This window comes from Hylobates moloch, unplaced genomic scaffold, assembly GCF_009828535.3.
Source record: "Hylobates moloch isolate HMO894 unplaced genomic scaffold, HMol_V3 SCAFFOLD_14, whole genome shotgun sequence".
NCBI classification, from domain to species: Eukaryota; Metazoa; Chordata; class Mammalia; order Primates; family Hylobatidae; genus Hylobates; species Hylobates moloch.
Genome location: NW_026652289.1, coordinates 53,877,371 through 53,905,162, shown reverse-complemented (window position 1 = coordinate 53,905,162; position 27,792 = coordinate 53,877,371). Strand labels below are relative to the sequence as shown.

The 27,792-nt window shown below is 48.6% G+C and overlaps 2 protein-coding genes and 1 pseudogene across 3 annotated transcripts in view; 2 read left to right on the top strand and 1 right to left on the bottom strand.

Annotated features, from left to right (window-relative positions):
- LOC116481900 (cytochrome P450 1A1) overlaps positions 1-27,157 on the bottom strand; it is a 35,229-nt gene extending 8,072 nt beyond the window's left edge. For both annotated transcript variants that reach the window (XM_058427987.1, XM_058427988.1), the window contains exons 1-2: positions 27,121-27,157; positions 18,612-18,783 (exon numbers count right to left, since the gene is read on the bottom strand). The gene's annotated coding sequence lies outside the window, so the exon portion shown is untranslated. The remainder of the gene's footprint in view (positions 1-18,611; positions 18,784-27,120) is intronic.
- LOC116481920 (midkine-like) lies at positions 8,106-8,703 on the top strand (annotated as a pseudogene).
- LOC116481901 (cytochrome P450 1A2) lies at positions 22,189-27,535 on the top strand. The gene is made up of 6 exons (XM_032174931.1): positions 22,189-23,019; positions 23,640-23,760; positions 24,215-24,304; positions 24,573-24,696; positions 25,622-25,708; positions 27,241-27,535. The coding sequence occupies exons 1-6, from the start codon at positions 22,189-22,191 to the stop codon at positions 27,533-27,535; spliced, it is 1,548 nt and encodes a 515-aa protein (XP_032030822.1).
- The last annotated feature ends 257 nt before the right edge of the window (positions 27,536-27,792 follow it).

Sequence of the window (27,792 nt, the reverse complement as noted above, 5' to 3'; positions counted from 1 at the left end):
ACTCCAACCTGGGTGACAGAGTGAGACTCCATCTCAAAAAAAAAGACTGCAACTGGCAGAGGGAACAAGCAAAATCAAAGCCTCCCGCCACCCCCCACCACAGTGGTTCTTGAAGGACCGAGCAGTACCAGGGATGTGCAGAGGTCATGTGACTGGGGAGTTCTCCTGGCATGTAGTCCCAGGGGATGGGATGCCGATGAGGGACAGCGCCCTGCCCCATGTGCAGGGAGCACCCCATTGAGAAACATGAGACTTCCTCTGTGCGAGATAGAGACATGGCTGCGGTGTAAGAGAAGCAAGGTCACTTGGGCTACTGTGCTAAGAATAGGAGGCACATTTCTTTGCTTGGCATGTGCTTTGGCATCTGTCCAGCTCCACTGCCACAACTCATCCAGGGCCCATCATTGCTCCCTGGAGCACTTAGCCTCCACCTAGGTTCCCATTTGCCTTTTGCTCCTTCCAATTACTTCTCCATCCTGTGGCACCCAGAGTGGTCCTGTCAAAAATGCAAAATCTCATTCCATCACCACCTTGCTTAAACTTCTTTGGTAGCTCCCACCACTCTGAAGACAAGAATGAGAATCTTTAGCAGAACCTACCAGGCCTGCCTGCTTCTAGTTCTAGTGTCCCCTACCTTGAGTCTCAGATAAAACATCACTTCCTCTGGGATGCCTTTCTGGATTCTCCCCCCAGAAAATTAGGTTTCTCCTGGTCGCTGTTTCCAGCACTTCTCCATGGTAATTCTTAGGACACTGGATACTTGCTATAGCCCCGACCCAACCTGCCACTTCTTTCCGTATGCTCTAACAAGGAAAACCAACCTGCAGGAAATTGATCTGATAAGCCAAGTCCAGGCAAGATATTAATAACTGGTAAAGGAATTAGACACAGCTATACTATACACAGGCCAAATGGCAAGAGAGATGTTGAATCCAAAGTGCTGATTCTATAATGGTGGAATTTAGGCAACAGAACAGGCAGGAGACAAGGGAGGTATTGCTGGGCTTTCTCAGCGTCCTTCCAATTATTCTACCCTCTGCATCTTTGATTCAATCTGAGGAGCTTCATGGTACCCAAGAGAGGTCTGTCCTTCAATCCTAGTTGGAGCTAGAGCCACAGAGAATGAGCCTCTGTGGAAGCCATGGCAAGGAAGTAGAGAGCAAGGCACTCCTAGATCCTCCAACATGCTCTGCAGCATAACCTCTTCTTCAGCTTCCCAGGGTCCCCCCACCAATGCCCCAGCTCTGGAAAATCATGGCAGCCTGGTCACCAGGGCTGGAAGACCATCTAGTGCTGGGGCTCCCAACCAGGGACCCTTCTCTTGATAGAAAGTGCATTGCTTTGCTTGCATTATCTAAGAGGCTCTTGACTCCTCAAAAATTCATTAGCTAATAAAGCCAATTCCTCTCTCACTTCTTGGGTGGAGAGATGGGTGCCAGAAAAGAAAAGGCCCAAGTACGCATGGCAAATCAAAGCAGAGCCTAGAACTCCAGCTTCTTGCTTCTAGGCCAGGGCCCTTCTCACCATAACTTATCATCCCAGACTATAAGTGAAGCCCCAGGGGGCCAAAGGTAGACAGACTCAGTCCCTGGGCCAGGGCCCCCCACCTCTCCACACCCCTGGACTGGTGCACTGGGGTTCCAAAAGATGTTGCACTTCTCATCACCAAGCCGTGTCTTGGCTAACAGTTCACAATAACAGGAAGGGGGCCCATGCTGAGCACTGGGCAGAGGAGGGAGTCAGGCAGGAGGTTAGAGGACCTTGGCCTGGAGCTGAGCACTCAATCCTGGGTCAAAGTTTGCATACCTTTGCGTGAGAAGCTCTTTGGCTAGGATTCCCTAGTGATCAATACCAGGAGCAGGGGCAGAAGTGCTGGGGAGGGGAAAGGGCTCTGGGCTGGAGAGATGGAGACAGCTGAGAGGGCTTAGCCCAGCAAAATCATCAGCCTAGGGCTTTCAGTGAGCCCTGCTGAAGGCTGTGGGCAAAGGGGACTGGGAGACAAGCAAGACCCACAGCAAACCCCTGCCCCATGGTAGAGATGGGAGACATACCCTAGCCAAGTCCTGTGATGAGACTGGAGATGCTGCAGGAGCTGTGAGGAGGCTGGGGCAGGAGGGGTGTTAAAGGGATGCCCCCTAGAGAGTGGAGAACTAGAGAAGGGCCCTGGAGTCTAAGGAGCATAGGAAGGGCATTCCTAGCATGGGGAAGAGACACAATGTGAACAACAGATGGTAGTGGGAGGTCAGGGTGAAGGCAGTTTGGGTGGATGTGGAGAACTGGGACTTGTCTCCCAATGTGTTCTCACCCCACCCAGCCACCCTCTTCTCCTACTGAGATCTGAGCCTGAGCATCTTCCCTTCCTCTCCTGCCTGTGCCCAGAGAGCCAGAGAGATTGAGTTTGCAGGATACAGGGCTCAGATGGGGCAGCTCTTGACTCCCTGGCTCTTGGCTGCTATAGTTAGGATGACAGTACTTTCCCAGGGCAGTCTAAGCCTGTCGTCCTGGAAGAATTGTTAAAAGTGCCCTCTTTCACTCTCAAAAGATCCTGGCTTGGATGATAATAAGTTATATAGTCACCCCACTGATGATGGGCATGGGTGGGTTTTGGGGGCCCAGCATCTGTTCTCCCTTCTTTTGGCAACACTGCATCAATTGTCATTTCGAGATCACCTCACCCCACTCTCAGCTAATAGGGTTACTGTAGCTGACCCACCCCAGGCCAAGCCAATGAGAACGCTATGGGAGTTTCCCAACACCCCCTGCCTTCTGTCACTCGCCGGAGTGCAGGGGTGCGATCTTGGCTCACTGCAAACTCCACCTCCTGGGTGCAAGCAATTCTCCTGACTCAGCCTCCCAAGTAGCTGGTATTACAGGCACCTGCCACCACATCCAGCTAATTTTTTTTTTTTTTGTATTTTTAATAGAGACAGGGTTTCACCAAGTTGGCCAGGCTGGTCTTGAACTCCTGACCTCAGGTGATCCCCCTGCCTCGGCCTCCCTGGGATTAGAGGCATGAGCCACCACGTCCAGCCCCCTATGGGAGTTTTGATGAAATCATTGGAAAAGAGAGGTTCTCCTTCTGTCAGGGGTGGCTACACTGGCTAGAAAGTAAGTCTGAAACTGCCAGTAGTCATTTTTTAAGGAAACCAGCCTTAGAATGATACCTACTCAAGGAAAAGCAGATCTGGGAGATGAGGGGAGGAAGGGGGGGAAAAATTGAAGACATTAAGCCTCTAGATCCGGTTATTCCTGAAGTCAATGAAGTTCACCCATAGAAGGTCCCTGTTAAAAAACCAATATCACCATCACCTCCCCCTTCTCTTCCTGTCTGCCTCTTTTTCCTTCTTCTTCACCCCTGCCTCATTCTCTTCCTTCTCTTCCCTCTCCTCCTCCTCCTCTTTCTTTTCTAGTATGAGGTGGGTTTGGGGGACTTACAGCTGCAAGAACCCAAACCTGCCAGCCAGGAAGGCTTACCCAGCAGAGCTCTCTGAGTGACTAAAGCCTGGTACTTGCAGGCCCCAAGAAGACCTACCCAGGTTGAACAGAGTCCTAAGAAGTTACTTCTATCTAGCAGCTCCCCACTGGTCTGCTTCTGTACCTAAATGGCCACCATCCGAACCACTTTGGGAGGCAAATTGTATCTCCAGAAGACCCCGTGATGGTGTCAAGTTGTTGGCTGGCCAGTTCCTGCGAGAGAAGCCATGCGCGTGACATTGTTGATCAGTTGAGTCTGCGCTGTGTCACTGTGCAGTTCCTCCTGCACTCCCAGCCGTCTGGGAGCAGAGCTCACCACCATGGAGGCTGGAGGCTTCTTGGCTCCAAGCAAACAGCCAACAAGGGAAAGGAGGAGAAAATGGAACCCAGAGAGGGTTGCTATGGAAAGGCTATAGACAGGAGCTGTGGCCTTTAATAGAGGGTCGCAGCTAGTGCTCAAAGACCCTGCAGGGAAGCAGCCTACATGTTCCAACCTCACTCTATTCGTGCTCTCTGTCCTGCTGGTGCCTTCCATGAATGGAACCTAACTGGAAGCCAGGATGCAAAGAGTCCATGAATGCAGCCTGCATAAGTTAGCCCTCTAGGACAGTGGGTAGAGAAGGGTGGAAACTGAGTCTGGAGAGACAAGTGGAAAGCATCTAGCGCTCTACCCCAGGGCCTTTGCACTTGCTCCTCCCTTCACCAGCAAACTTTTTTTTAAAGCTTGCTTGCATTTGCCTTTCCCCCTTCCCCAGTTTTTATTTATTTATTTTTCATACAAATATATGGGGTACAAGTGCAATTTTGTTACATGCGTAGATTGCGAAGTGGTAGGGTCAGGACTTTTAAGGTACCCAAAAGCACTGTACAATTACCCATTAAGTAATTTCTCATCATCCACCCCTTTACCAGAAAACTCTTCTTTCCCAAAATCCTCACGTCTTACTTCCTCAAATATCACTTTCTCAGTATGCCTTCTCCTATAGTTTTGTTTTTGTTTTTTTGAGACAGTCTCGCTGTGTTTGCAGTGGCATGATCTCAGCTCACTGCAACCTCTGCCTCCTGGGTTCAAGCAATTCTCTTGCCTCAGCCTCCCGAGTAGCTGGGATTACAGGTGCCCACCACCACACTCAGCTAATTTTTGTATTTTTAGTAGAGATGGGGTTTCACCATGTTGGCCAGCCTTGTCTCAAACTCCTGACCTCAGGTGATCCACCCTCCTCGGCCTCCCAAAGTGCTGGGATTACAGGCGTGAGTCACCACGCCCAGACTCTCATATAGTTTGGATGTTTGTCTCCTCCAAATCTCATGTTGAAATGTAATCCCCAGTGTTGGAGGTGGGGCCTGGTGGGAGGTGACTGGATCATGGTGTCGGATCCTCATGAATGGTTTAGCACCATCCCGTTGGTGTTAATTGAGTTCTCGCCCTAAGTTCATGTGAGATCCAATTATTTAAAAGTATGTGGCACCTGCCTCCACCCTTGTTCCTGCTTTCTCTCGCACCCGCTTCACCTTCTGGGATGATTATAAGGTTCCTGAGGCCCGCACCAGAAGCAGATGCTGCATCCATGCTGGTACTGCCTCCAGAACCATGAGCCAATTACACCTCCTTTCTTTATCAATTACCCAGTCTCAGGTATTCCTTACCTTCCTTGGCCATCCCACCTAAAACTGTTACCCTGACTCATAGTTTCTATCCTTCTCTCTACTTAATTTTATAGCACTTAGAGACTCCAAACATACTGTATATTTTGCGTATTTATGTTGCAGATAGGTTATATCCCTCAACTAAAATGTAAGCTCCAACAGAGCAGGCACTTTGATCTGTTGTGATCAATGCTTCATCAATAGCACCTAGCACATAGTAGATGCTAAATAGACAGTTGTTAAATAATTGAATATAAGCGTGGCAGGCCCCCAAGTGGGAAAATACACAAGATTTGAAGTGGCAGAGGCCTTGTGTGAGAGTCTGGTTCCTGGTAGGCAGGGCACCAAGTCCAAGACAGGCAGCTGAATGGATCTCCTCAGCTCAGATGCTTTTTTAATGCCTGCTAGATGGGCATTAATCATTTTGCTCCCAGGAGATAGGTGATCAGGTACACTCCTGCCTTAAGAAGTTCATCTTGGTCTGACCTAGCTTAGCATCCTGCCTTGTGCCAGCTTCACTCTATCCAAGGCCAACATCTGGGCTGGGTCTCACTGCCAACCACATGGCCATGATCCTCAGACTTTCCCAACCTCCTCCAATTTTAAAGTCTCCAGGTTCCTCCCAACAGGATGGCTTCTCTCTCCACACTCCAGATACAACACAGTAATCAGCGGAGATCAGGCTCTGCAGCTGCTCTCAGCAGGATTGGGACAAAAATCCTCCACGTTTTGGTGGGTGGGGAAGGGCTATGAAGATCCAGCCTCCGGGATGCTGCTCAGAGAAAGCTGGGGAGCAGGTGGCTCAGAGCTTCTGGACTGACCCTAGATGGAAGGTAGTGGAGATGAAAGGAGATCTTCTTTTTCCTTTCTCTTCTGCCTTTAATAACATCAAATATGGTTAATTTAGGTCCATATTATAGATGAGAATTTGACTAATCCTTCTCAGGTTAGCAGTTTATTATTGCACAAATGTTTCCCAAGCCAATGAATTGTGAAAACAGCCTTGTAGGGGAATGTTTGACCTACTGAAGGGCATGTTTGGCATGATCAGAGGAACACTCTGTTTCCAAGTTAGTAATGCCTCTTTACATATAAACACTGATGTTTGTTGATAATGAACATTCATGTCCTCTAATGAAAGCAGAGCCTCTGGGGACACTTCTCTATCAGCCAAGTGCTCCTAGAAGTGTTCTGCCCTGGTTGGAATGTGCACCCCAATTTTCATGTGTTGGAAACATAATCCCAAAATTCATATGTTGATTGAAGGTAGTGAGGGCTTTGGGAAGTAATTAGGATTAGATAAGGTCATCAAGGTGGTACTCTCATAATGAGACTGGAGGCTTTATAAGAAAAGAGAGACCTGAGCTGACACCACACTCTTGCCTCTTACCATGTAATGTCCCCCTCTGTGTTTTGGTGTTTTGGCTTGTTTTGTTTGTTTGTTTGTTTGTTTGTTTTTGATATTGAGCCTCACTCTGTTACTCAGGCTGGAGTGCAATGGTGTGATCTCGGCTCACTACAACCTCCACCTCCCAGGTTCAAGTGATTCTCCTGCCTCAGCCTCCCAAATAGCTGGGATTACAGGCATGCACCACCACACCCGGCTAATTTTTGCATTTATTTAGTAGAGACGGGGATTTCACCATATTGGCCAAGCTGGTCTCGAACTCCTGACCTCAAGTTATCCACCCATCTCAGCCTCCCAAACTGCTGAGATTACAGGTGTGAGCCACGACGCCTGACCTAGTCAGTAGTATCCTGTTATAGCAACCGAGAACAGACTGAGACAGACATGCTCCCATGGTCTTTGCCAAGGTGGTAGCCTATTCAGATCCACTGGGGTGTCCAGCCAGTGAGGGCCACTCAGCCAACTTACGAATCCTTTTCAAACTCAACTGCTCTGTCACTTGTAGACACCCAATAGCCCTTCCCCCCAATCTTGATTTTTCCTCCTTCTTAGCACTCACCACTCTTGTTTTGTCTAGGAACCCTCCATCTTCCTTTCTAGAACTATGTGCTTCAGGGGAAGCTGACCCCAGCCCCAGCCTCAGAGAGTGGGTCTTGGCTGATCTGAACCAGTCATTGTTGCCCAGGCTATCTTGCTGCTGATTTAATTAAACATAGATCTGTGACATGATTCTGGCCAATGATATGTGGGAAAAAATCTGCTGGGACAACTTTTATGAGGTTTCTTCACTCTTCGAAGGGACACATGAGAATGAAACTAGACCCCTGTCTCTCACCATATACACAAATCAAATCAAAATGGATTAAAGACTTCAATCTAAGACCCCAAACTATGAAATTACTAAAAGGAAACATTGGGGAAACTCTCTAGAACTGGACAAAAATTCCTCTTTTCTATTTTTTTTTTTTTGTAGAGGCACAGTCTCAACTATGCTACCCAGGCTGGTCTCGAACTTCTGGGCTCAAGGTATCCTCCTGCCTGGGTCTCACAAAGTGCTGGAATCATAGGCATGAGCCACCTCGCCTGGCCCGGACAAAGATGTCTTGAGTGATATCTTACAAGCACAGGCCGAAGCAAAAATGGACAAATGAGATCTCATCAAGTTAAAAGACTTCTGCACAGCAAAGGAAACAATCAACAAAGTGAAGAGACAATCCACAGAATGGGGGAAAATATTTGCAAACTACCCATATGACATGGGATTAATAACTGGAATATATAAGGAGCTCAAACAACTCAATAGAAAAAAGTCTAATAATCCGGCTTTTAAATTTAATCTGGCAAAAGATCTGAATAGACATTTCTCAAAAGAAGAAATACAAATGGCGGCCGGGTGAGGTGGCTCACGCCTGTAATCCCAGCACTTTGGGAGGCCGAGGCGGGCGGATCACAAGGTCAGGAGATTGAGACCATCCTGGATAACACAGTGAAACCCCGTCTCTATTAAAAATACAAAAAAAAATAGCCGGACGGGCCCGGCGCGGGAGGGAGCGAAGCAGCGCGGGCAGCGAGCGAGATGCAGCACCGAGGCTTCCTCCTCATTCACCCTCCTTGCCCTGCTGGCGCTCACCTCCGCGGTTGCCAAAAAGAAAGATAAGGTGAAAAAGGGCGGCCCGGGGAGCGAGTGCGCTGAGTGGGCGTGGGGGCCCTGCACCCCCAGCAGCAAGGATTGCGGCGTGGGTTTCCGCGAGGGCACCTACGGGGCCCAGACCCAGCGCATCCGGTGCAGGGTGCCCTGCAACTGGAAGAAGGAGTTTGGAGCCGACTGCAAGTACAAGTTTGAGAACTGGGGTGCGTGTGATGGGGGCACAGGCACCAAAGTCCGCCAAGGCACCCTGAAGAAGGCGCGCTACAATGCTCAGTGCCAGGAGACCATCCGCGTCACCAAGCCCTGCATCCCCAAGACCAAAGCAAAGGCCAAAGCCAAGAAAGGGAAGGGAAAGGACTAGATGCCAAGCCTGGATGCCAAGGAGCCCCTGGTGTCACATGGGGCCTGGCCCACACCCTCCCTCTCCCAGGCCCGAGATATGACCCACCAGTGCCTTCTGCCTGCTCGTTAGCTTTAATCAATCATGCCCTGCCTTGTTCTTCTCACTCCCCAGCCCCACCCCTAAGTGCCCAAAGTGGGGGAGGGACAAGGGATTCTGGGAAGCTTGAGCCTCCCCCAAAGCAATGTGAGTCCCAGAGCCCGCTTTTGTTCTTCCTCACAATTCCATTACTAAGAAACACATCAAATAAACTTCCCACCCCCAAAAAAAAAAATAGCCGGGCGTGGTGGCAGGCGCCTGTAGTCCCAGCTACTCGGAGAGGCTGAGGCAGGAGAATGGCGTGAACCCGGGAGGCGGAGTTTGCAGTGAGCCGAGATCGCGCCACTGCACTCCAGCCTGGGTGACAGAGCGAGACTCTGTCTTAAAAAAAAAAAAAAAGAAAGAAAGAAAGAAATATAAATGGAAAGCAAGTATATGAAAAGGTGCTTGACATCATTGATCAGAGAAATGCAACCCAAAACTACAATGAGATATCCTCTCACCAGTTAAGATGGCTTTTGTCCAAAAGACAGGCAATGACAAATGCTGGAGAGGATGTGGAGGAAAGGGGACCTTCGTACACTGTTGAAAATGTAAATCAGTGTAAACACTATGAAGAACAGTTTGGAGGTTCCTCAATAAACTAAAAATAGAGCTACCATACGATCCAGCAATCTCACTGTTACGTATACACCCAAAGAAAGGAAATCAGTATGTCAAAGAGATATTTGCACTCTCATGTTGACTGCAGCACTGTTCACAAAAGTTACGATTTGGAAGCGACCTAAGTGTCCACCAACAGACGAATAGTAAAGAAAATATGGTGCATATACACAATCGAGTGCTATTCAGCTGTAAAAAGAATGAGATCCGGCCAGGCGCGGCGGCTCACGCCCGTAATCCCAACACTTTGGCAGGCCGAGGCGGGTGGATCATGAGGTCAGGATATAGAGACCATCCTGGCTAACACGGTAAAACCCCATCTCTACTAAAAATACAGAAAATTAGCCGAGCGTGGTGGCGGGCACCGGTAGTCCCAGCTACTCGGGAGGCTGAGGCGGAAGAATGGCATGAACCCGGGAGGCAGAGCTTGCAGTGAGCCGAGACCACACCACTGCACTCCAGCCTGGGCAACAGAGTGAGACTCCGCCTCAAAAAAAAAAGAAAAAACGAATGAGATCCTGTCATTTGCAGCAACACGGATGGAACTGGAGGTCATTATGTTGAGTTAAATAAGCCAGGCACAGGAAGACAAACTTCACATATTCTCACTTATTTGAGAGCTGAAAATTAAAACAATTGAACTCATGGAGATAGACAGCAGAATGATGGTTACTAGAGGCTGGGAAGGGTAGTGGGAGCAGGGAGGGAGTAGGAATGATTAATGGGTACAAAATATAATTAGAAAAAATGAATAAGATCTAGTATTTGATGGCACAACAAGGTGGCTACAGTCAATGGATTAGTCCGTTTTCACTGTTGATACAAGACATAGCCGAGACTGGGCAATTTACAAAAGAAAGAGGTTTAATGGACTTACAGTTCTGCGTGGGTGGGGAGGCCTCACAATCATGGCAGAAGACGAAAGGCACATCTCACATGGTGGGAGACAAGAGAAGAGAGCTTGTGCAGGGAAACTCCCCTTTTTAAAACCACCAGATCTCATGAGACTTATTCACTATCACGAGAACAGCACAGGAAACACCTGCCCCCATGATTCAATTACCTCCCACTGGGTCCCTCCCACAGCATGTGGGAATTCAAGATGAGATTTGGGTGGGGACACAGCCAAACCATATCAGTCAATGAAAATTTATTGTACATTATTAAATAACTAAAAGAATAGATGTCTGTAACACAAAGGAAGGATAAATGTTTGAGATGATGGATACCTCATTTAACCTGATGTGGTTATTACACATTGTATGCCTGTACCCAAATATTTAATGTGCCCCATAAACATATACACCTACTATGTACCCACAAAAATTAAAAATTAAAATTAGGCTGGACACGGTGGCTCACACCTGTAATCCCAGCACTTTGGGAGGCCAAGGTGGGGTTATCACTTGAGGTCAGGAGGTCAAGACCAGCCTGGCCAACATAGTGAAACCTTGTCTCTACTAAAAAGACAAAAGTTAACCAGGAGTGGTGGCATGCACCTGTAATCCCAGCTACTTGGGAAGCTGAGACACGAGAGTCACTTGAACCCAGGAGGCAGAGGTTGCAGTGAGCCAAGATCGTACTACTGCACTCCAGCCTGGGTGACAGCGAAACTTCGTCTTCAAAAAATAATAATAATAATAGGCCGGGTGCTGTTGCTCACACCTGTAATCCCAGCACTTTGGGAGGATGAGGCGGGCAGATCACAAGGTCAGGAGATCAAGACCATCCTGGCTAACACAGTGAAACCCTATCTCTACTAAAAATACAAAAAATTAGCTGGGCATGGTGGCAGGCACCTGTAATCCCAGCTACTCGGGAGGCTGAGGCAGGAGAATGGCATGAACCCAGGAGGCAGAGCTTGCAGCAAGCCGAGATCATGCCACTGCACTCCAGCCTGGGCGACAGAACAAGACTCCATCTCAATAATAATAATAATAATAATAATAAATTACATTAAATAATTGCAAGGTGTGGGGAGTTTTTCTGAAAGGGGGATATGTGGCAGGAGATACACTCTAGTCTCTCTGGCCTTTGTCAGGTGTGGGTGATGTGATGGCCAGAGCTACTGCAGCCATCTTGTGACCACAAGGGAGCCAGCATGGGGGGAAGCTACAAAGATTAGCAGTGCAAAAATGCAGAAAGATCCTGCATTTTTCAGGATCCTGGTAATAAATAGAGGATCCACTCAAACTGGATTATTAGGAGAATTTAATAAGGAGGCTATTTACAAAAGTGCAGGCAGAGCATAGAGAAACTAACCCAGGATAGGGTAGTACCATTGGACTAGTAACAGAGGGGAGCCCTCACCACCTTGGGCCTGAAGGAGCAAGGGGCAGGAACCCAGAGAGACACTATCAGGAGAGGAGAGCTGCCTAGCAGGTGTCTTCATAGAGAGGGTCTGGAGGGGAACAACCCCAAACTCATTCTTCTCCTACCCGCCCATCTTATGCCAGTGCCTTCCATTGGCTGAACCCGACAAGAAGCCAGTGAGTGGGGAGCCCATGGACAATATGCAGAGGTCATCCTCCCAGAACACAGAGCCTCGCAGAGTGATCTAGAGGACAAAGGATTTTCAGCACTACCTGGGCCTGCAATTATCTTTTTCATCTGTTTGCCTGCATATTGGCAGTCTCCTCCCTGAAGGCAGGAACTGTCTTACTGCTGTAAGTTTCCTCCTAGAACAGTGGATGGCTGCACAACTTATGCTCAAAGAATATGGTTGAGCACCCACTATGCGGCAGGCATTGTACTAGAAATCAAATGAAGCCAGGTGTGGTGGCTCACGACTATGATCCCAGCACTTTGGGAGGCTTAGGCAGGAGGATTGCTTGAGCCCAGGAGTTTAAGACTAGCCTGGGCAACATGATGAGACCATGGCTCTACAAGAATTTTTTTAAATTAGCCAGGCATGGTGGTGTGTGCCTGCGGTCCCAGCTATGCAGGAGACTGAAGGGGAGGATCGCTTGAGCCTGGGAGGTCGAGGCTGCAGTGAGCCATGATGGTGCCACTATACACTAGCCTGGGCAACAGAGCAAGACTCTCAAAAAAAAAAAATCAAATGAATAAAACATAGCATGCCTCAGTTGTTCACAAGCTGGAGAGGGAGAGTAAAACCAAAGCAATATGGCATCTTGGTGTCATACCAGGAGAGAGACATGCCCAAGGAAGGAGGCTCTGACCAGAGTAGGGCCTCGAGGAGGTGGGCCTGGTACCAAGTGTTGAAGGACTTGTTTTAATGGAGAGGTGAGGATGCTTTGTCATTAATGCATCATAATATTGCAGTATGAGTAAGTATCTCTAACCCAAAAGCAATGCATTTCCTTGAGGGTGTTTGTTGAATGGGGAAGAAGTGGTTGGAAGGAAGGTTGGGTGTTCCAAACAGAGGGAACATCATGTGTGCATGCAGAAAGACAGAAAACTAGAGAAATTGTCCCCACTGGCTGGTGGGAAAATTGTGTGAGGAGGAAGGGATGGGAAATGAGGTGAAAGAAGAGAGTAGGAACTGGCTCACATGTTGAGCTGAGGAGTTCAAGCTTTGTTCCGAATGCCTGAAGAAATTGCTAAGGGATTTTGATTAGGGATCTGACATGCTCAGATCTGCACTTCAGAGACTTCACTTGAGTGGCAGCGTGGAGTGTGGATTGGAAGGATGAGGGAGCAGAAAGCCTTAGAGCTTTGTGTGGCTACTTAAACTTAAAATTAGGCCAGGTGCAGTGGCTCACACCTGTAATCCCAACACTTTGGAAGGCCAAGGTGGGCTTGTTGCTTGAGCCCAAGAGTTCGAGACCAGCCTGGGCAACATGGTGAAACTCCACAAAAAAATACAAAAAATTAGCTGGGTGTGCTGGCATGCATCTGTAGTCCCAGCTATTTGGGAGGCTGAGATGGGAGAATCACCTGAGCCCAGGAGGTCAAGGCTGCAGTGAGCCAAGGTCATGCCCACCGTACTCCAGCCTGGGCAACAGAGTGAGACCCTTTTTTAAAAACAAAACAAAAAAACTAGCATTCACCTCATAGGGTGGCTATAAAGCTATAACAGAGATGGTTCATGTTAACCATGTAGCACAGAGCTCGGGGCATAGTAGGTGCTCAATAAATCTTAATGTATTATTCCTTGCAATTTCCATAAAACCAATGCAGGAAATGCCCCCAAGCAGAGGCTTCCTAAAGCTCTTGTGCAGGTGAGCATCTTTACTTATGAACACTAATTGATTCAAAAAATGTTTTTCTGAATAGGTGTTCCTCAGTAACTATGGGGAATTGGTTCCAGAACCTCCCCCCTAGCCATGGATACCAAAATCTGTGGATGCCAAAGTCCCTGATATACAATGGCATAAAATTTGCATATAATCTTTGCATAGTATTTGCATATAATCTATACTTTAAATCATCTCTAGATTACTTGTAGTATCTAATACAACGTAAGTGCTATATACAGAGTTGTTGGCCGGGTGCAGTGGCTCACGCTTGTAATCCCAGCACTTTGGGACGCTAAGGCAGGCAGATCACCTCAGGTCGGGAGTTCGAGACCAGCCTGAGCAACATGGAGAAACCCCATCTCTACTAAAAATACAAAATTAGCCTGGCATGGTGGTGCATGCCTGTAATCCCAGCTACTAGGGAGGCTGAGGTAGGAGAATTGCTTGAACCCAGGAGGCGGAGGTTGCAGTGAGCCAAGACTGTGCCATTGCACTCCAGCCTTGGAAACAAGAGCAAAACTCCATCTCAAAAGAAAAAAAAAAAAGTTGTTAGTTATACTGTATTATTTAGGGAATAATGGCAAGAAAAGTAAGTTTGTACATGTTCAGTACCGATGCAACCATCCATCTTTTTTTCCGAATATTTTCGATCTGTGGTTGGTTGAATCCATGGAACCTACAGATACGAGGGCCAACTATGTGGTGGTGTGCCAGCCCCTGTGTTGGAGCTAGAGATAGGAAGAAAGGTAGAAGCTGCTTTGACCTTCAAGGAGCTCAAAGTCCAGAGGGGTGACGGTGTTACGGATGCTGCTAAGGAGAGCAGTATGGAGGCTGTGGGAACTCAACTGCGGGGGAGCTGAGACCCAGACAGTGTGGTGACAGCTGAGCAGGATATAAAACGATGAGCCAAAGTGGCCGGGGAATGCAGGGTGGGGAGAAGGTTTCAAGCAAAGGAATCAGCTTTGGAGAAAGACAGTAAAGGTGGGGGCAAGGGTGACATGGGGGGCAACAGAGCCAGAGAGTGAACAGGAACTGCTGCTGAAGCCTTTTGGTGCTAAGCAAAGGAGTTGGTTTTATCCTGAAATCTCTGGGGAATATTGAAGCACTTTTAAAAGGGAAGTAGTCAACATAACTCCAGAGTGGCTCAAATGAAAAAGATTGAAAATATCCAGTGGTGGCCGGGCACGGTGGCTCATGCCTATAATCCCAGCACTTTGGGAGGCTGAAGTAGGTGGATCATCTGAGGTCAGGAGTTCAAGATCAGCCTGGCCAACATGGTGAAACTCTGTCCCTACTAAAGATACAAAAATTAGCTGGGCATGGTGGTGGGCACCTGTAATCCCAGCTACTCAGAAGGCTGAAGCAGGAGAATCATTTGAACTTGGGAGGCGGAGGCTGCAGTGAGCAGGGATTGTGCCACTGCACTCCAGCCTGGGTGACAGAGCGAGACTCCATCTGAAAGAAAGAGAGAGAGAAGGCCGGGCACGGTGGCTCACGCTTGTAATCCCAGCACTTTGGGAGGCCGAGGCGGGTGGATCAGGAGGTCAGGAGATCGAGACCACAGTGAAACCCCGTCTCTACTAAAAAATACAAAAAATTAGCCGGTGCCGAGAGGCCATGATCCAACCTGGGTCAAGTGAGATCCGTCTCAAAAAAAAAAAAAAAAAAAAGAAAAGAGATAAAGAAAAGAAAGAAAGAAAGAAAGAAAGAAAGAAAGAGAAAGAAAGAAAGAAAGAAAAAAAAATATGCAGTGGTGGTGAGGATGAGAAGCAGCTGGAGCCTCATACACTGCGGGTGGGGGTATAAACTGGTTCAACTGCTTAGGAAAGTTGGAGTTTTTTTTGGTTTGTTTGTTTGTTTGTGAGACAGGGTCTCACTCTGTCACCCAGGCTGGAGTGCAGTGGCACTATCTCGGCTCACTGCAACCTCCTCCGCCTCCCGGATTCAAACGATTCTCGTGTGTCAGCCTCTTGAGTAGCTGGGACTACAGGTGCACACCATCACACCCAGCTAATTTTTGTATTTTCAGTAGAGACAGAGTTTTGCCATGTTTGCCTGGCTGGTCTCAAACTCCTGAGCTCAAGCAATCTGTCTGCCTTGGCCTCCCAAAGTGCTGGGATTACAGGTGTGAACCATTGCGCCCAGCCAGGAAAGTTGTTTGGTAGAATCTATTACTGCTGGACATTCACCTGTCTTATGAACTAGCAATTCCAGCCTGAGCAGCAAACATGCATTCAAAAGCATGTTCAAGAATGCTCCTGGACAGGCACGGTGGCTCACACTGGTAATCCCAGCACTTTGGGAGGCCAAGGAGGACAGATCACCTGAGTTGGGAGTTTGAGACCAGCCTGACCAACATGGAGAAACCCCGTCTCTACTAAAAATACAAAATTAGCTTGGCATGGTAGCCTGTAATCTCAGCTACTCAGGAGGCTTAGTCAAGAGAATCACTTGAACCCAGATGGCAGATGTCGTGGTGATCCGAGATCACACCATCACACTCCAGCCTGGGCAACGAGAGCTAAACTCTATCTCAAAAAAAAAAAAAAAAGATGCTCCTGACAGCAGGGCTCATCTTAGCCCAACAGAGAAAGCAACGAAGTATCAATCAACAGTCGAATGAATGAATAAGGTGTTGAGTATTCATGTTATAATGGAATACCATGCAGCAATGAGAATGAGCTATAACTACTCCCAACATCATGAATGAGTCTCATAAAAAAAGAATGTTAAGTAACAGAAACCAGAAACCAGACACAAGAGTACACACTGCCCACTGAAATGTATACTTAAAATGGTTAAAACAGTAAATTAAAACATTTTTTAAAATAGAGATGGGGTCTCACTATGTTGCCCAGGCTGGTCTTGAACTCCTGGGCTCAAGCGATCCTCCCACCTCAGCCTCCCAAGTGCTAGAGTTACAGGTGTGAGCCACCATGCCTGGCCCTACAGTGTTAAATGTTATGTTATGTATATTATTTCACCACAACCAAAAAAGTGTAGGCGGGGGACCACAGAACTGTACAACACAAAATGCATCTTAATTTAAACTATGGTCTTCAGTTAATAATAATGTATCAGAGGCTGGGCGCAGTGGCTCACACCTGTAACCTCAACACTTTGGGAGGCCGAGGTGGGCAGATCACCTGATGTCCGCAGTTTGAGACCAACCTGGCCAACATGGTGAAACCTCGTCTATACTAAAAATACAAAAATTAGCCAAGCATGGTGGTGTGTGCCTGTAATCCCAGCTACTCAGGAGGCTGAGGCACCAGAATCGCTTGAATCTGGGAGGAAGAGGTTGCAGTGAGCTGAGATTGTGCCACCACACTTCAGCCTGGGTGACAGAACAAGACTTTGTTTCTCTTTATTTTATTTTATTATTATTTTTTGAGACGAGTCTTGCTCTGTGGCGCAGGCTGGAGTGCAGTGGCGCGATCTTGGCTCACTGCAACCTCCGCCTCTGGGGTTCAAAGGATTCTCCTGCCTCAGCCTCCTGAGTAGCTGGGACTACGGGCATGCACCACCACGGTTGGCTAATTTTTTTGTATTTTTAATAGAGATGGGATTTTATCATGTTGGCCAGGCTGGTCTAGAACTCCTGACCTCAAGTGGTCCGCCCACCTCAGCCTCCCAAAGTGCTGAGATTACAGATGTGAGCCACCACACCAGGCCTGAGACTCTGTCTCAAAACAACAACAACAACCAGAATGTATCAATATTCATCCATCAATTGTAACAAATATATTACACCACTGCAAGATGATAATAATAGGGGAAACTGCCAAGTGGGGGTGGTAAATGGCCACTTTTACCTCCCTCATCATATTTTCCACTCAATTTTTCTGTAAACCAAAGACTGCTCTAAAAAAAATCTATTAGCTTTTTAAAATTCCTTGGCCCCCCTCCAAAAAGTGTACATATGATCTCATTTATGTAAAATACAACAAGCAAAACAAATCCATGCAATAGATGTTGGGGTCATGGGTACCCTTGAGAAAGGAACACAACGGGACTTCTTGGGTGCTTATGATGTCTCTTTTTTTTTTGAAACGAGTCTCGCTCTGTTGCCCAGGCTGGAGTGTAGTGGCGCGATCTCGGCTCACTGCAACCTCCGCCTCCCGGGTTCAAGCAATTCTCTGCCTCAGCCTTCTGAGTGGCTGGGATTACAGGCGCCCACCACCACGCCCAGCTAATTTTTTTGTATTTTTAGTAGAGACAGGGTTTCACCATCTTGGCCAGGCTGGTCTTGAACTCCTGACCTTGTGATCCACCTGCCTCGGCCTCCCAAAGTGCTGGGATTACAGGCATGAGCCACCACGCCCAGCCCGTTGTCTCTTGATTAGAGCTGGTTATATGTGTGTTTGTTAAGTTTGCAAAAATTCATCAAGCTACACATGATCCAGCTATATAAGACATATGCACTTTTCTATTTATTTATTTATTTTTGAGACAGAATCTTGCTCTGTCACCCAGACTGGAGTGCAGTGGCGCGATCTTGGCTCACTGCAACCTCCACCTCCCGGATTCAAGCAATTGTCATGCCCCAGCTTCCCGAGTAGCTGGAATTACAGGTGTGCGCCATCACGCCCAGCTAATTTTTTTTGTATTTTTAGTAGAGATGAGGTTTCACTATGTTGGCCAGGCTGGTCTTGAACTCCTGGCCTCACTCAAGTGATCCTCCCACCTTTGCCTCCCAAAGTGCTAGAATTATAGGTGTGAGTCACCAGGCCCAGCTGACATATGCACTTTTCTATATTGTATCCTGTAATTTAATTGTTTTAAGTTTTAAGAAAACATTAAAAATAAAAAGATAAATAGTCTCTCATACAGGAGAATTTCAAATAGTTTATGGAGATAATCCCTCCTCAAGGAGAAGGAGCGTAACCCCCCACTCCTTCGGTGTGGGCTGTGCATAGTGACTTCCTTCCAAAGGTTACAGTATGGAAAGGGGAGAAAGGAGTAACTTTACAGTGAAGAGACCTGACACGCACTACCTTAGCCAGGTGATCGAGGTCAACATCCACACCTGTAAGTCACACTGATAGGATGTAACCTTGATATGATGTGACAAGAATGGCACCTAACCTCCAAGGTCTTCCCTTCAACAAACCATAACCCCAGGCTTACCATGAGAAAAACATCAGGCACATTCCAATAGTGGGCATCCTACAAAATATCCGACCAGTACTCCTGAAAATTGTCAAGGTCATCAAAAACAAGGATATCCTGAGAAACTGTCACAGCCAAGAGGAGTCCAAAGAGACATGATGACTAAATGTCATGTGATATCCAATGGGTCCTGGAACAGGAAAAGGACATTAGGTAAAACGCACGGAAATCTAAGGAAACCATGAACTTTAGTTAATTAGAGAGACAGACAGAGAGAAAGAAAGAGTCTATTTTCTATAAAACTTGAGCCTAACCTCAAACCTCAACCTTTTTCATTGAGTCATCTGAACCCAATGGAGATAGAGACAGGAAACAACTTTCCTCTTCTCCCATTCATGGCCTTCAAACATGCTCTGTTCCTCTATTGGATTCCCCATCCATGTGCCTTGGCATCTTCACAGGTTGATCCCCCAGTTTTCTCATTTTCAGGAATAAAAGCCCACTCCAGTCTAAATCAAAACTTCCCTCTCAAATCCATGCCGGGCACAGTGGCTCACACCTGTAATCCCAGCACTTTGGGAGGCCAAGGCAGAAGGATTGCTTGGGCCCAGAAGTTCAAGACCAACCTGGGCAACATGGCAAGACCTCCTCTCTACAAAAAAAAAAAAAAAAGTTTTAAAATAAAAAAATTAGCTAGGCATGGTGCACACACCTGTAGTTGTGGTCCCAGCTACTCGGGAGGCTGAGGCAAAAGGATTGTTTGAGCTCAGGAGGTCAAGGCTGCAGTGAGCCATGATTGTGGCACAGAACCCCAACCTGGGTGACAGAGCAAGACTCTGTATCTAAAAAAAAAAAAAAAAGATAGCAAACTTCCTTTTCACATCCAATTTAAGGCTTGTCCTCATCCTTCTCTTAGATCTGACTGAGATCTGGATCCATATTAAAGACTCCTTTAGTACAACAAACACCATATATCCTCATATAAGTCCATGAATATCTGACATTTCTCGTATCTACTTTCTCTCGATTTATTGATAGATAGGTATACATTGTTTTAATTTTATGGGTACATAGTAAGTGTATATATTTATAGGATATATGAAATGTTTTGATACAGGCATACAATGTGAAATAAGCATTCATGGAGAATGGGGTATCCATCCCCTCCAGCAAAGATAAACCTTTGAGTTACAAACAATCCAATTATACTCTTTAAAGGTATACATTTTTTTTTTTTTTTTGAGACGGAGTCTCAGTCTGTCACCCAGGCTGGAGTGGAGGGGCACAATCTCGGCTCACTGTAGCCTCCACCTCCCGAGTTCAAGCGATTCTTCTGCCTCAGCCTCCCGAGTAGCTGGGATCACAGGCATGTGCCAACATGTCTGGCTAATTTTTGTATTTTTAGTAGAGACGGAGTTTCACCAGGTTGGCCAGGCTGGTCTTGAACACCTGATCTCAGGTGATCCGCCCACCTCGGCCTCTCAAAGTGCTGGGATTACAGGTGTGAGCCATCACGCCTGGCCTACAGGTGTATATTTTTTAACAGAATCATTCAAAAGGAGGTTTCAGGGATCATGATACTTCCATGCTACAGCATTAATCTCCTAAGAATAAGGATACACTCCCACATACCATGACGCTCTGTTCACACCTGAAAAAATTTACATTTATTCCAGAATATTATCTAATCTCCAATCCAGGCTCCTCACATGTCCCCAATTGTCCCCAAAATGCCTTTTGTAGTTTTTGTTTTTTTGGGTTTTTTTTGTTTTGTTTTGTTTTTTGAGACGGAGTCTTGCTCTGTCACCCAGGCTGGAGTGCAGTGGTGCGATCTCGGCTCACTGCAAGCTCCGCCTCTCGGGTTCACGCCATTCTCCTGCCTCAGCCTCTCCGAGTAGCTGGGACTACAGGCGCCCGCCACCACGCCCGGCTAATTTTTTTGTATTTTTAGTAGAGACGGGGTTTCACTGTGGTCTCGATCTCCTGACCTCGTGATCCGCCTGCCTCGGCCTCCCAAAGTGCTGGGATTACAAGCGTGAGCCACTGCACCTGGCCTGTAGATGTTTTTAAAAAATTTTATTTAAATGCCATATCTAATCGATATGGCAATCAAATGCAAATCCATATTGCATTTGGTTATGTCTCTTAGTCTTTTTGCATAAGGGGGGCCTCTCTTTAGAATGCAAAATCTTTACCATCTCTTCTTTTCCACTTGGGGACTTGAGCTGAAAATCAGGAGTGGCTGGAACATGCCCATTTACTGTTTGGTTTTGCAGGTTGTTGGAGGGTACTACAGAAGAACATCCTTCTGGAGAGGGGCCGTGAGCCTGGTTGGCCTACACTGAGTGCCCTGGCAGAGCTCTTCCTCATGTGTGCAGTGAGAAAGAAGCCCAGATCAGTCCAAAGGCCTAACCCCCACTCCCAGACCCTACCCTACTCTTCAGAGAAATAGGCTGCCTACACTGAACCCTGAAGAAAGCTGTACCTTCATCCCCAGGGACCCAGCACCCCTTCTGGCCTATCCCCAAAGAGTCACCCTGGGCCTTAGGTAGTAGGTGGAGCTGAGGGTTCATGGCCCAAGGCCAAGAGTTGATCCTTCCAACTTTGTTCAGTGATCCAGCTTTCATATCAGGTGATCAGGACAACCAGGCCAATCTGATAGGGGGTGGTGTTTATAAAAAGGCCACTCACCGACAGCCAGAAGCTCCAGACCAGCCACTACAACCCTGCTAATCTCGAGCACCTGCCTCTACAGGTACCTTTCTTGGAACCAATTTACAATCTCTCGGATCCCCAACTATAGAACCTGGAAGCTAGTGGGGACAGAAAGATGAGGAGCCTGGGCTAGGTGTAGGGCGCCTGAGTTCCGGGCTTTGCTACCCAGCTCTTGACTTCTGTTTCCCCATTTTAAATGAGCAGTTTGGACTAAGCCATTTTTAAGGAGAGAGATGGGGAGGGCTTCCCCCTTAGCACAAGGGCAGCCCTGGCCCTGGCTACAGCCCAACCTCAACCTCCAAGACTGTGAGGGCATGGGGACTCATCCCTGGAGGAGGTGCCCTTCCTGTATTGATAAAGAGTGCCCTGGGGAAGGGGCATCACAGGCTATTTGAACCAGCCCTGGGACCTTGGCCACCTCAGTGTCACTGGGTAGGGGGAGCTCCTGGTCCCCTGGGTATATAGAAGGTATCAGCAGAAAGCCAGCACTGGCAGGGACTCTTTGGTACAATGCCCAGCACGCATGCTGTGCCAGGGGCTGACAAGGGTGCTGTCCTTGGCTTCCCCGTTTTGGAGTGGTCACTTGCCTCTACTCCAGCCCCAGAAGTGGAAACTGAGAAGATGTGTGGAGGAGAGAGCCAAGGTTCATGTTGGGAATCTTGAGGCTCCTTTCCAGCTCTCAGATTCTGTGATGCTCAAAGGGTGAGCTCTGGGGGCACAGGACACATGGTAGATGGATCTTAGTCTTTCTGGTATCCAGCTGGGAGCCAAGCACAGAACACGCATCAGTGTTTATCAAATGACTGAGGAAATGAATGAATGAATGTCTCCATCTCAACCCTCAGCCTGATCCCTCCTTTTTTCCCTGTAGTTGGTACAGATGGCATTGTCCCAGTCTGTTCCCTTCTCGGCCACAGAGCTTCTCCTGGCCTCTGCCATCTTCTGCCTGGTATTCTGGGTGCTCAAGGGTTCGAGGCCTCGGGTCCCCAAAGGCCTGAAAAGTCCACCAGAGCCATGGGGCTGGCCCTTGCTCGGGCATGTGCTGACCCTGAGGAAGAACCCACACCTGGCACTGTCAAAGATGAGCCAGCGCTACGGGGACGTGCTGCAGATCCGCATTGGCTCCACGCCTGTGCTGGTGCTGAGCGGCCTGGACACCATCCGGCAGGCCCTGGTGCGGCAGGGCGACGATTTTAAGGGCCGGCCTGACCTCTACAGCTCCACCTTCATCACTGATGGCCACAGCATGTCCTTCAGCCCAGACTCTGGACCGGTGTGGGCTGCCCGCCGGCGCCTGGCCCAGAACGCCCTCAATGCCTTCTCCATTGCCTCTGACCCAGCCTCCTCATCCTCCTGCTACCTGGAAGAGCATGTGAGCAAGGAGGCTGAGGCCCTGATCAGCAGGTTGCAGGAGCTGATGGCAGGGCCTGGGCACTTCGACCCTTATAATCAGGTGGTGGTGTCAGTGGCCAACGTCATCGGTGCCATGTGCTTCGGACAGCACTTCCCAGAGAGCAGCGACGAGATGCTCAGCCTCGTGAAGAACACTCATGAGTTCGTGGAGGTTGCCTCCTCCGGGAACCCCGTGGACTTCTTCCCCATCCTTCGCTACCTGCCTAACCCTGCCCTGCAGAAGTTCAAGGCCTTCAACCAGAGGTTCCTGCAGTTCCTGCAGAAAACAGTCCAGGAGCACTATCAGGACTTTGACAAGGTGAGCCCAGGGTGCAGGTGGCAAGGGGCACCTTGCAGGACCTGGGTGCAGCCCCTCCCTCCCAGCTCCAGCATGACCACACAGCTGCTGTGTTGCCAAGGCCTAGGAAGGCTCTGGACACCTCAGACCAGCTGTGTGACCTGGAGCCGACTCTTCCCCTTCTCTGGGCCTCAGTTTCCTCACCTTTGAAGCCCCCTTCTCAGGGCTCCTCAAAGCCCCCAAGAAAAAAGCCCTGGAAATGGGGCCCTAGCAGAGTCCTGCAATGTGGGGGGCCTATGAGTGAGAAAGCTTTCATTCTGCAGAAACCTGAACCCCAATAGAGGCTAATCCCCAGCTCTGGTGTCGCATTGCTTCCCTGTGTTCACACTAACCTTTTCCTCCTTTGAAATTGGACCCCTGGTGTTATTGGGAAGAAGGGTCAGTGGGGCATAAAATGACACTTTAAGCCATACCCAGGGCTGCTACCAGCTCCTGCTGTGAGCTGCAGCCCCCTGCCTAGAGACCAACTTGGGGGGATAGGGGGGGTATCCAGCCCCCAGGGACAGGCCAGGGGAGTGGAGCAACGTTCAGCCTTTGACCTTGGAAGTGCCAGAGGTGCCCCTAAGCTTGTGCCCCCTCAGAACAGTGTCCAGGACATCACGGGTGCCCTGTTCAAGTACAGCAAGAAGGGGCCTAGAGCCAGCGGCGACCTCATCCCCCAGGAGAAGATTGTCAACCTTGTCAATGACATCTTTGGAGCAGGTAGGAGCCAGAACCCTGCCCCTCCATCCAACAATGCCTGCTGTTCACCCACAGCCTTGCCCAGCCCCTCGGTCCATCAAATAACCCGCCAACCCTACACCAGATGGTACAACATACTGAGATCTGGCTTGGGATCAGGGTTTGAGCCTGGGCTATGCCACCAATTCCCAGTGGAGACACAGCAAAGTCCTTCTCCTCCCCTAGGCTTCGGTTTCCCCATCTGAACCATACGGTGTTCTCTGGCCTGTAAGTCTAGGCCCCTGTAATTCCGGCAGCTAATTCTGAAACCTGTATCTCAAGTTTATGTTGAAGAGACCCAGCCTCTGTCCTCAGGAAACTCACAGGCTAGGGCAGAGAAAGCTAATGCGGGATACACACATAGCAGATACATGGGAAATGATGGTTTCCTTGTTTCTGTCTTCCTTCTTTCCTCACCTTACCCTACACGGTCCAGGATTTGACACAGTCACAACAGCCATCTCCTGGAGCCTCATGTACCTTGTGACCAAGCCTGAGATACAGAGGAAGATCCAGAAGGAGCTGGGTACATTGGGGCCCCCAACCCTATGGCCAGGAGAAGCCTGGAGACCCAGGTTGTTCGTTCAGTCTACAAACACCTGTTATGTGCCTACTGTGTGCAAGCCCTGGGCATACAGTAGTGCCTGCCCTTGCCTAGAAGATGTGGGAGGTTAGTGGGGTCTCAGACTTGTGAATAGACAGTCTTAGATAGAGTGACATGGGGTATAAGAGGGAATAATTCATGGGGCAGTTAGGGCAGCCCCTGAGCTCTGCTTCTCCTCTGTGTTCTACAGACACTGTGATTGGCAGGGGGCGGCGGCCCCGGCTCTCTGACAGACCCCACCTGCCCTACTTGGAGGCCTTCATCCTGGAGACCTTCCGACACTCCTCCTTCTTGCCCTTCACCATCCCCCACAGGTGAGGCCTGCTGGTTCTGCCCTCCCACCTCTGAAGTCCTTGCCATGTTTTCTCTTCCTGGCTTCTCAGCCCTGGCCCTGGCTCAGCATCCCCTTCCCGACCTCGTTCCCCACATATCCCGACCTCAGTCTGCCCCCATCCAGTCCAAACATAATCTAACCCCCAGCTCTCAGGAGAAAGTTCCACTTGTGATCTCAGCGCTCATTCCCCTCTGTTCATATTCCCTCCCTCCCAGTGCCCTCTGTGCCAGCCAGGTCAGCCTCACCCTCACAAGCATGACCCTACTGGCCTCCAATTTTGCTAACGCTGAACCTTCTGCCTGGAATGCCTTCTAGCCTCTTCTCTGACCACCAGAATCCTACCCTTGCTCAAAGTCAATGCCAACGCGAGCTTCCTCTCCCCAGAAGCCTTTTGACTCATCCAGCTGGCACAGCTTCATTCCTGATGTCTTATAGGACTTAACAGCCATCAGCCCTTGATCATGCCCTGGAATTTTAACAATGTCAAGAGAGTTAGTGAGCATTTACTTTTGCCCAAACGTTGTTCTAGTTATTCCTGCAGTAAGAGGCCTGAATTCCCAGCCAGGCTAGAAACTCCCTGGGGCTGGCCCAGGCTGCCTGCTGCTTTTTATTTTTTAATAGAAAATAGAAAAACATTTATCTGAAATTGCCTGCTGCTTGGCTCCAGAGAACAGCCAAGTGCGCAGCCAGGCACAAAGAGAAGTTTAGTAAATACTTGTTGAAGTTAAAGAACAGGAGGCAAGGAAGAGGGAGGATGATTCTACCTCTTCCCTGTTCCTCCCCTCCCCTCTCAGTGTAGGGGTGGAGATGGTGGTGGGCAGGCTATCTGGATGGGGTGGAGGTAGGAGCAACACATGCCCCAGCTTTCCAGCCCTGAGCCTCACAGCGCCCTCTTCCCTCCTCAGCACAACAAGGGACACAACGCTGAATGGCTTCTACATCCCCAAGGAATGCTGTGTCTTCGTAAACCAGTGGCAGGTCAACCATGACCCGTGAGTACATACCCCTCACGGAAAAATGTGTGCAGGTTCAGCTGTCAGGAAGGCTGTTTGTCCCTGCTAGGAACTGTTTATATAATGAAAGGAGGGGACCTCAATTGCTATAGTCTGCTCTAAGTGATGATATTTACAAAGGTTTCACAAACTTTAGTGCACAGGAATCAACCAGGATGGCCAGGTGCGGTGGCTCACGCCTATAATCCCAGCACTTTGGGAGGCCGAGGCAGGCAGATCACTTGAGGTCAGGAGTTCGAAACCAGCCTGGGCAATATGGTGAAACCCTATCTCTACTAAAAATACAAAACAAAAATTAGCCAGACATGGTGGTGCGCCTATAATCACAGCTACTCCAGGGACCGAGGCAGGAGAATTGCTTGAACTCTGGAGGCAGAGGCTGCAGTGAGCCGAGATCACGCCACTGCACTCCAGCCTGGGTGACAGAGTGAGACTCTGCCTCAAAAAAAAAAAAAAAATCAACCAAGACGTTTGTTTCAGCTGATGGTTCCCCCAGGATTCTACTGTGGTATCTAAGGTGGGGTACCTCAGGCGATTCTGATGTGAATGGCTCAGAGACCTCTCTTTGGAAAGCTCCACTTTAGTGTATAGGTAGGGGAACCATATAATTTACCATCCACACTGGGACATTTGAGTGTGAAAATGCTATCAATGTTTATGCTAGTCATCATTACTCCAAAACAATAAACATAAGCCAAGACATACTGTTGAGGCCCCTTAGGAGGCATATTTTGAGTAGGATGAAGAAACGTATGTCTTTCTTTCTTTCTTTCTTTCACTTTAATTTTTAAATAGAGACAAGGTCTTCCTATGTGGTCCAGGCTGGTTTTGAACTCCTGGGCTCAAGGTATCTTCCTGCCTCAGCCTCCCAAAGTGTTAGGGTTACAGGTGTGAGCCACCAAACCCAGCCCGTTTTTCTTCTTTTAATTTCTTTTAGATAAAGCATTATTTAAAGTAAATTAATATTAAAAGGCACTATCTTTAAGGCTGGTCATTTTAGAGAGAGCTTTGTGAAAGAAATAAGCATCAGGCCAGGTGTGGTGACTCATGCCTGTAACCCCAGCACTTTGGGAGACCGAGGAAGGTGGATCACTTGAGCTCACGAGTCTGAGACCAGTGAAACCCCGTCTCTGCAAAAAAAAAAAAAAAATACAAAAATTAGCCGGATATGATGCCTGTAGTCCCAGCTACACGGGAGGCTCAGATGGGCGGTTGGCTTGAGCTGGGGAGGCAGAGAGTGCAGTGAGCTGAGATAGCACCACTGTACTCCAGCCTGGGTGATAGGAGCCAGAGGGTGTTTAAAAAAAAAAAAAAAGAAAGAAATGAAGAGAAAAGAAAAGAAAAGAAAAAGAAATAAGCATCAAAGTTCAGTTTGGTTCCTTCCCACTTACCCTTCATTGCTTTCAACGTGTCCTCACACTTGTGTTCTCAACGGAAGTCTCCCTCCCCCAGGCACCTCCTCCCAAGGCCTCTCTAGCCCTGAGGTCCCATCTCCTCTGTTCCTCTTGCAGGGAGCTGTGGGGGGACCCGTCTGAGTTCCGGCCCGAGCGGTTCCTCACCGCAGATGGCACCGCCATTTACAAGCCCTTGAGTGAGAAGATTATGCTGTTTGGCATGGGCAAGCGCCGGTGTATCGGGGAGGTCCTGGCCAAGTGGGAGGTCTTCCTCTTCCTGGCCATCCTGCTACAGCAACTAGAGTTCAGCGTGCCGCCGGGCGTGAAAGTCGACCTGACCCCCATCTACGGGCTGACCATGAAGCACGCCCGCTGTGAACACGTCCAGGCGCGGCTGCGCTTCTCCATCTAATGAAGACACCACCATGCTGAGGCCAGGGAGCGAGTGGGGGCCAGCCACAGGGACTCAGCCCTTGTTTCTCTTCCTTTCCTTAAAAAAAAAAAAAATATATATATATATATATATATATGTATAGCAGCTTTATGGAGATATAATTCTTATTCCATATAATTGACCTTCTTTTTTTTTTTGTCTGAGACAGAATCTCACTCTGTCACCCAGGCTGGAGTGCAGTGGCGTGATCTCAGCTCACTGCAACCTCTACCTCA

Excerpts from the sequence above, each read along its gene's own strand:
- LOC116481901 (XM_032174931.1), top strand. The coding sequence starts at position 22,189 with ATGGCATTGTCCCAGTCTGTTCCCTTCTCGGCCACAGAGCTTCTCCTG. Across the intron at positions 23,761-24,214 it reads CAATGACATCTTTGGAGCAG|GATTTGACACAGTCACAACA; the intron begins GTAGGAGCCAGA and ends TACACGGTCCAG. Across the intron at positions 24,697-25,621 it reads CCCTTCACCATCCCCCACAG|CACAACAAGGGACACAACGC; the intron begins GTGAGGCCTGCT and ends TTCCCTCCTCAG.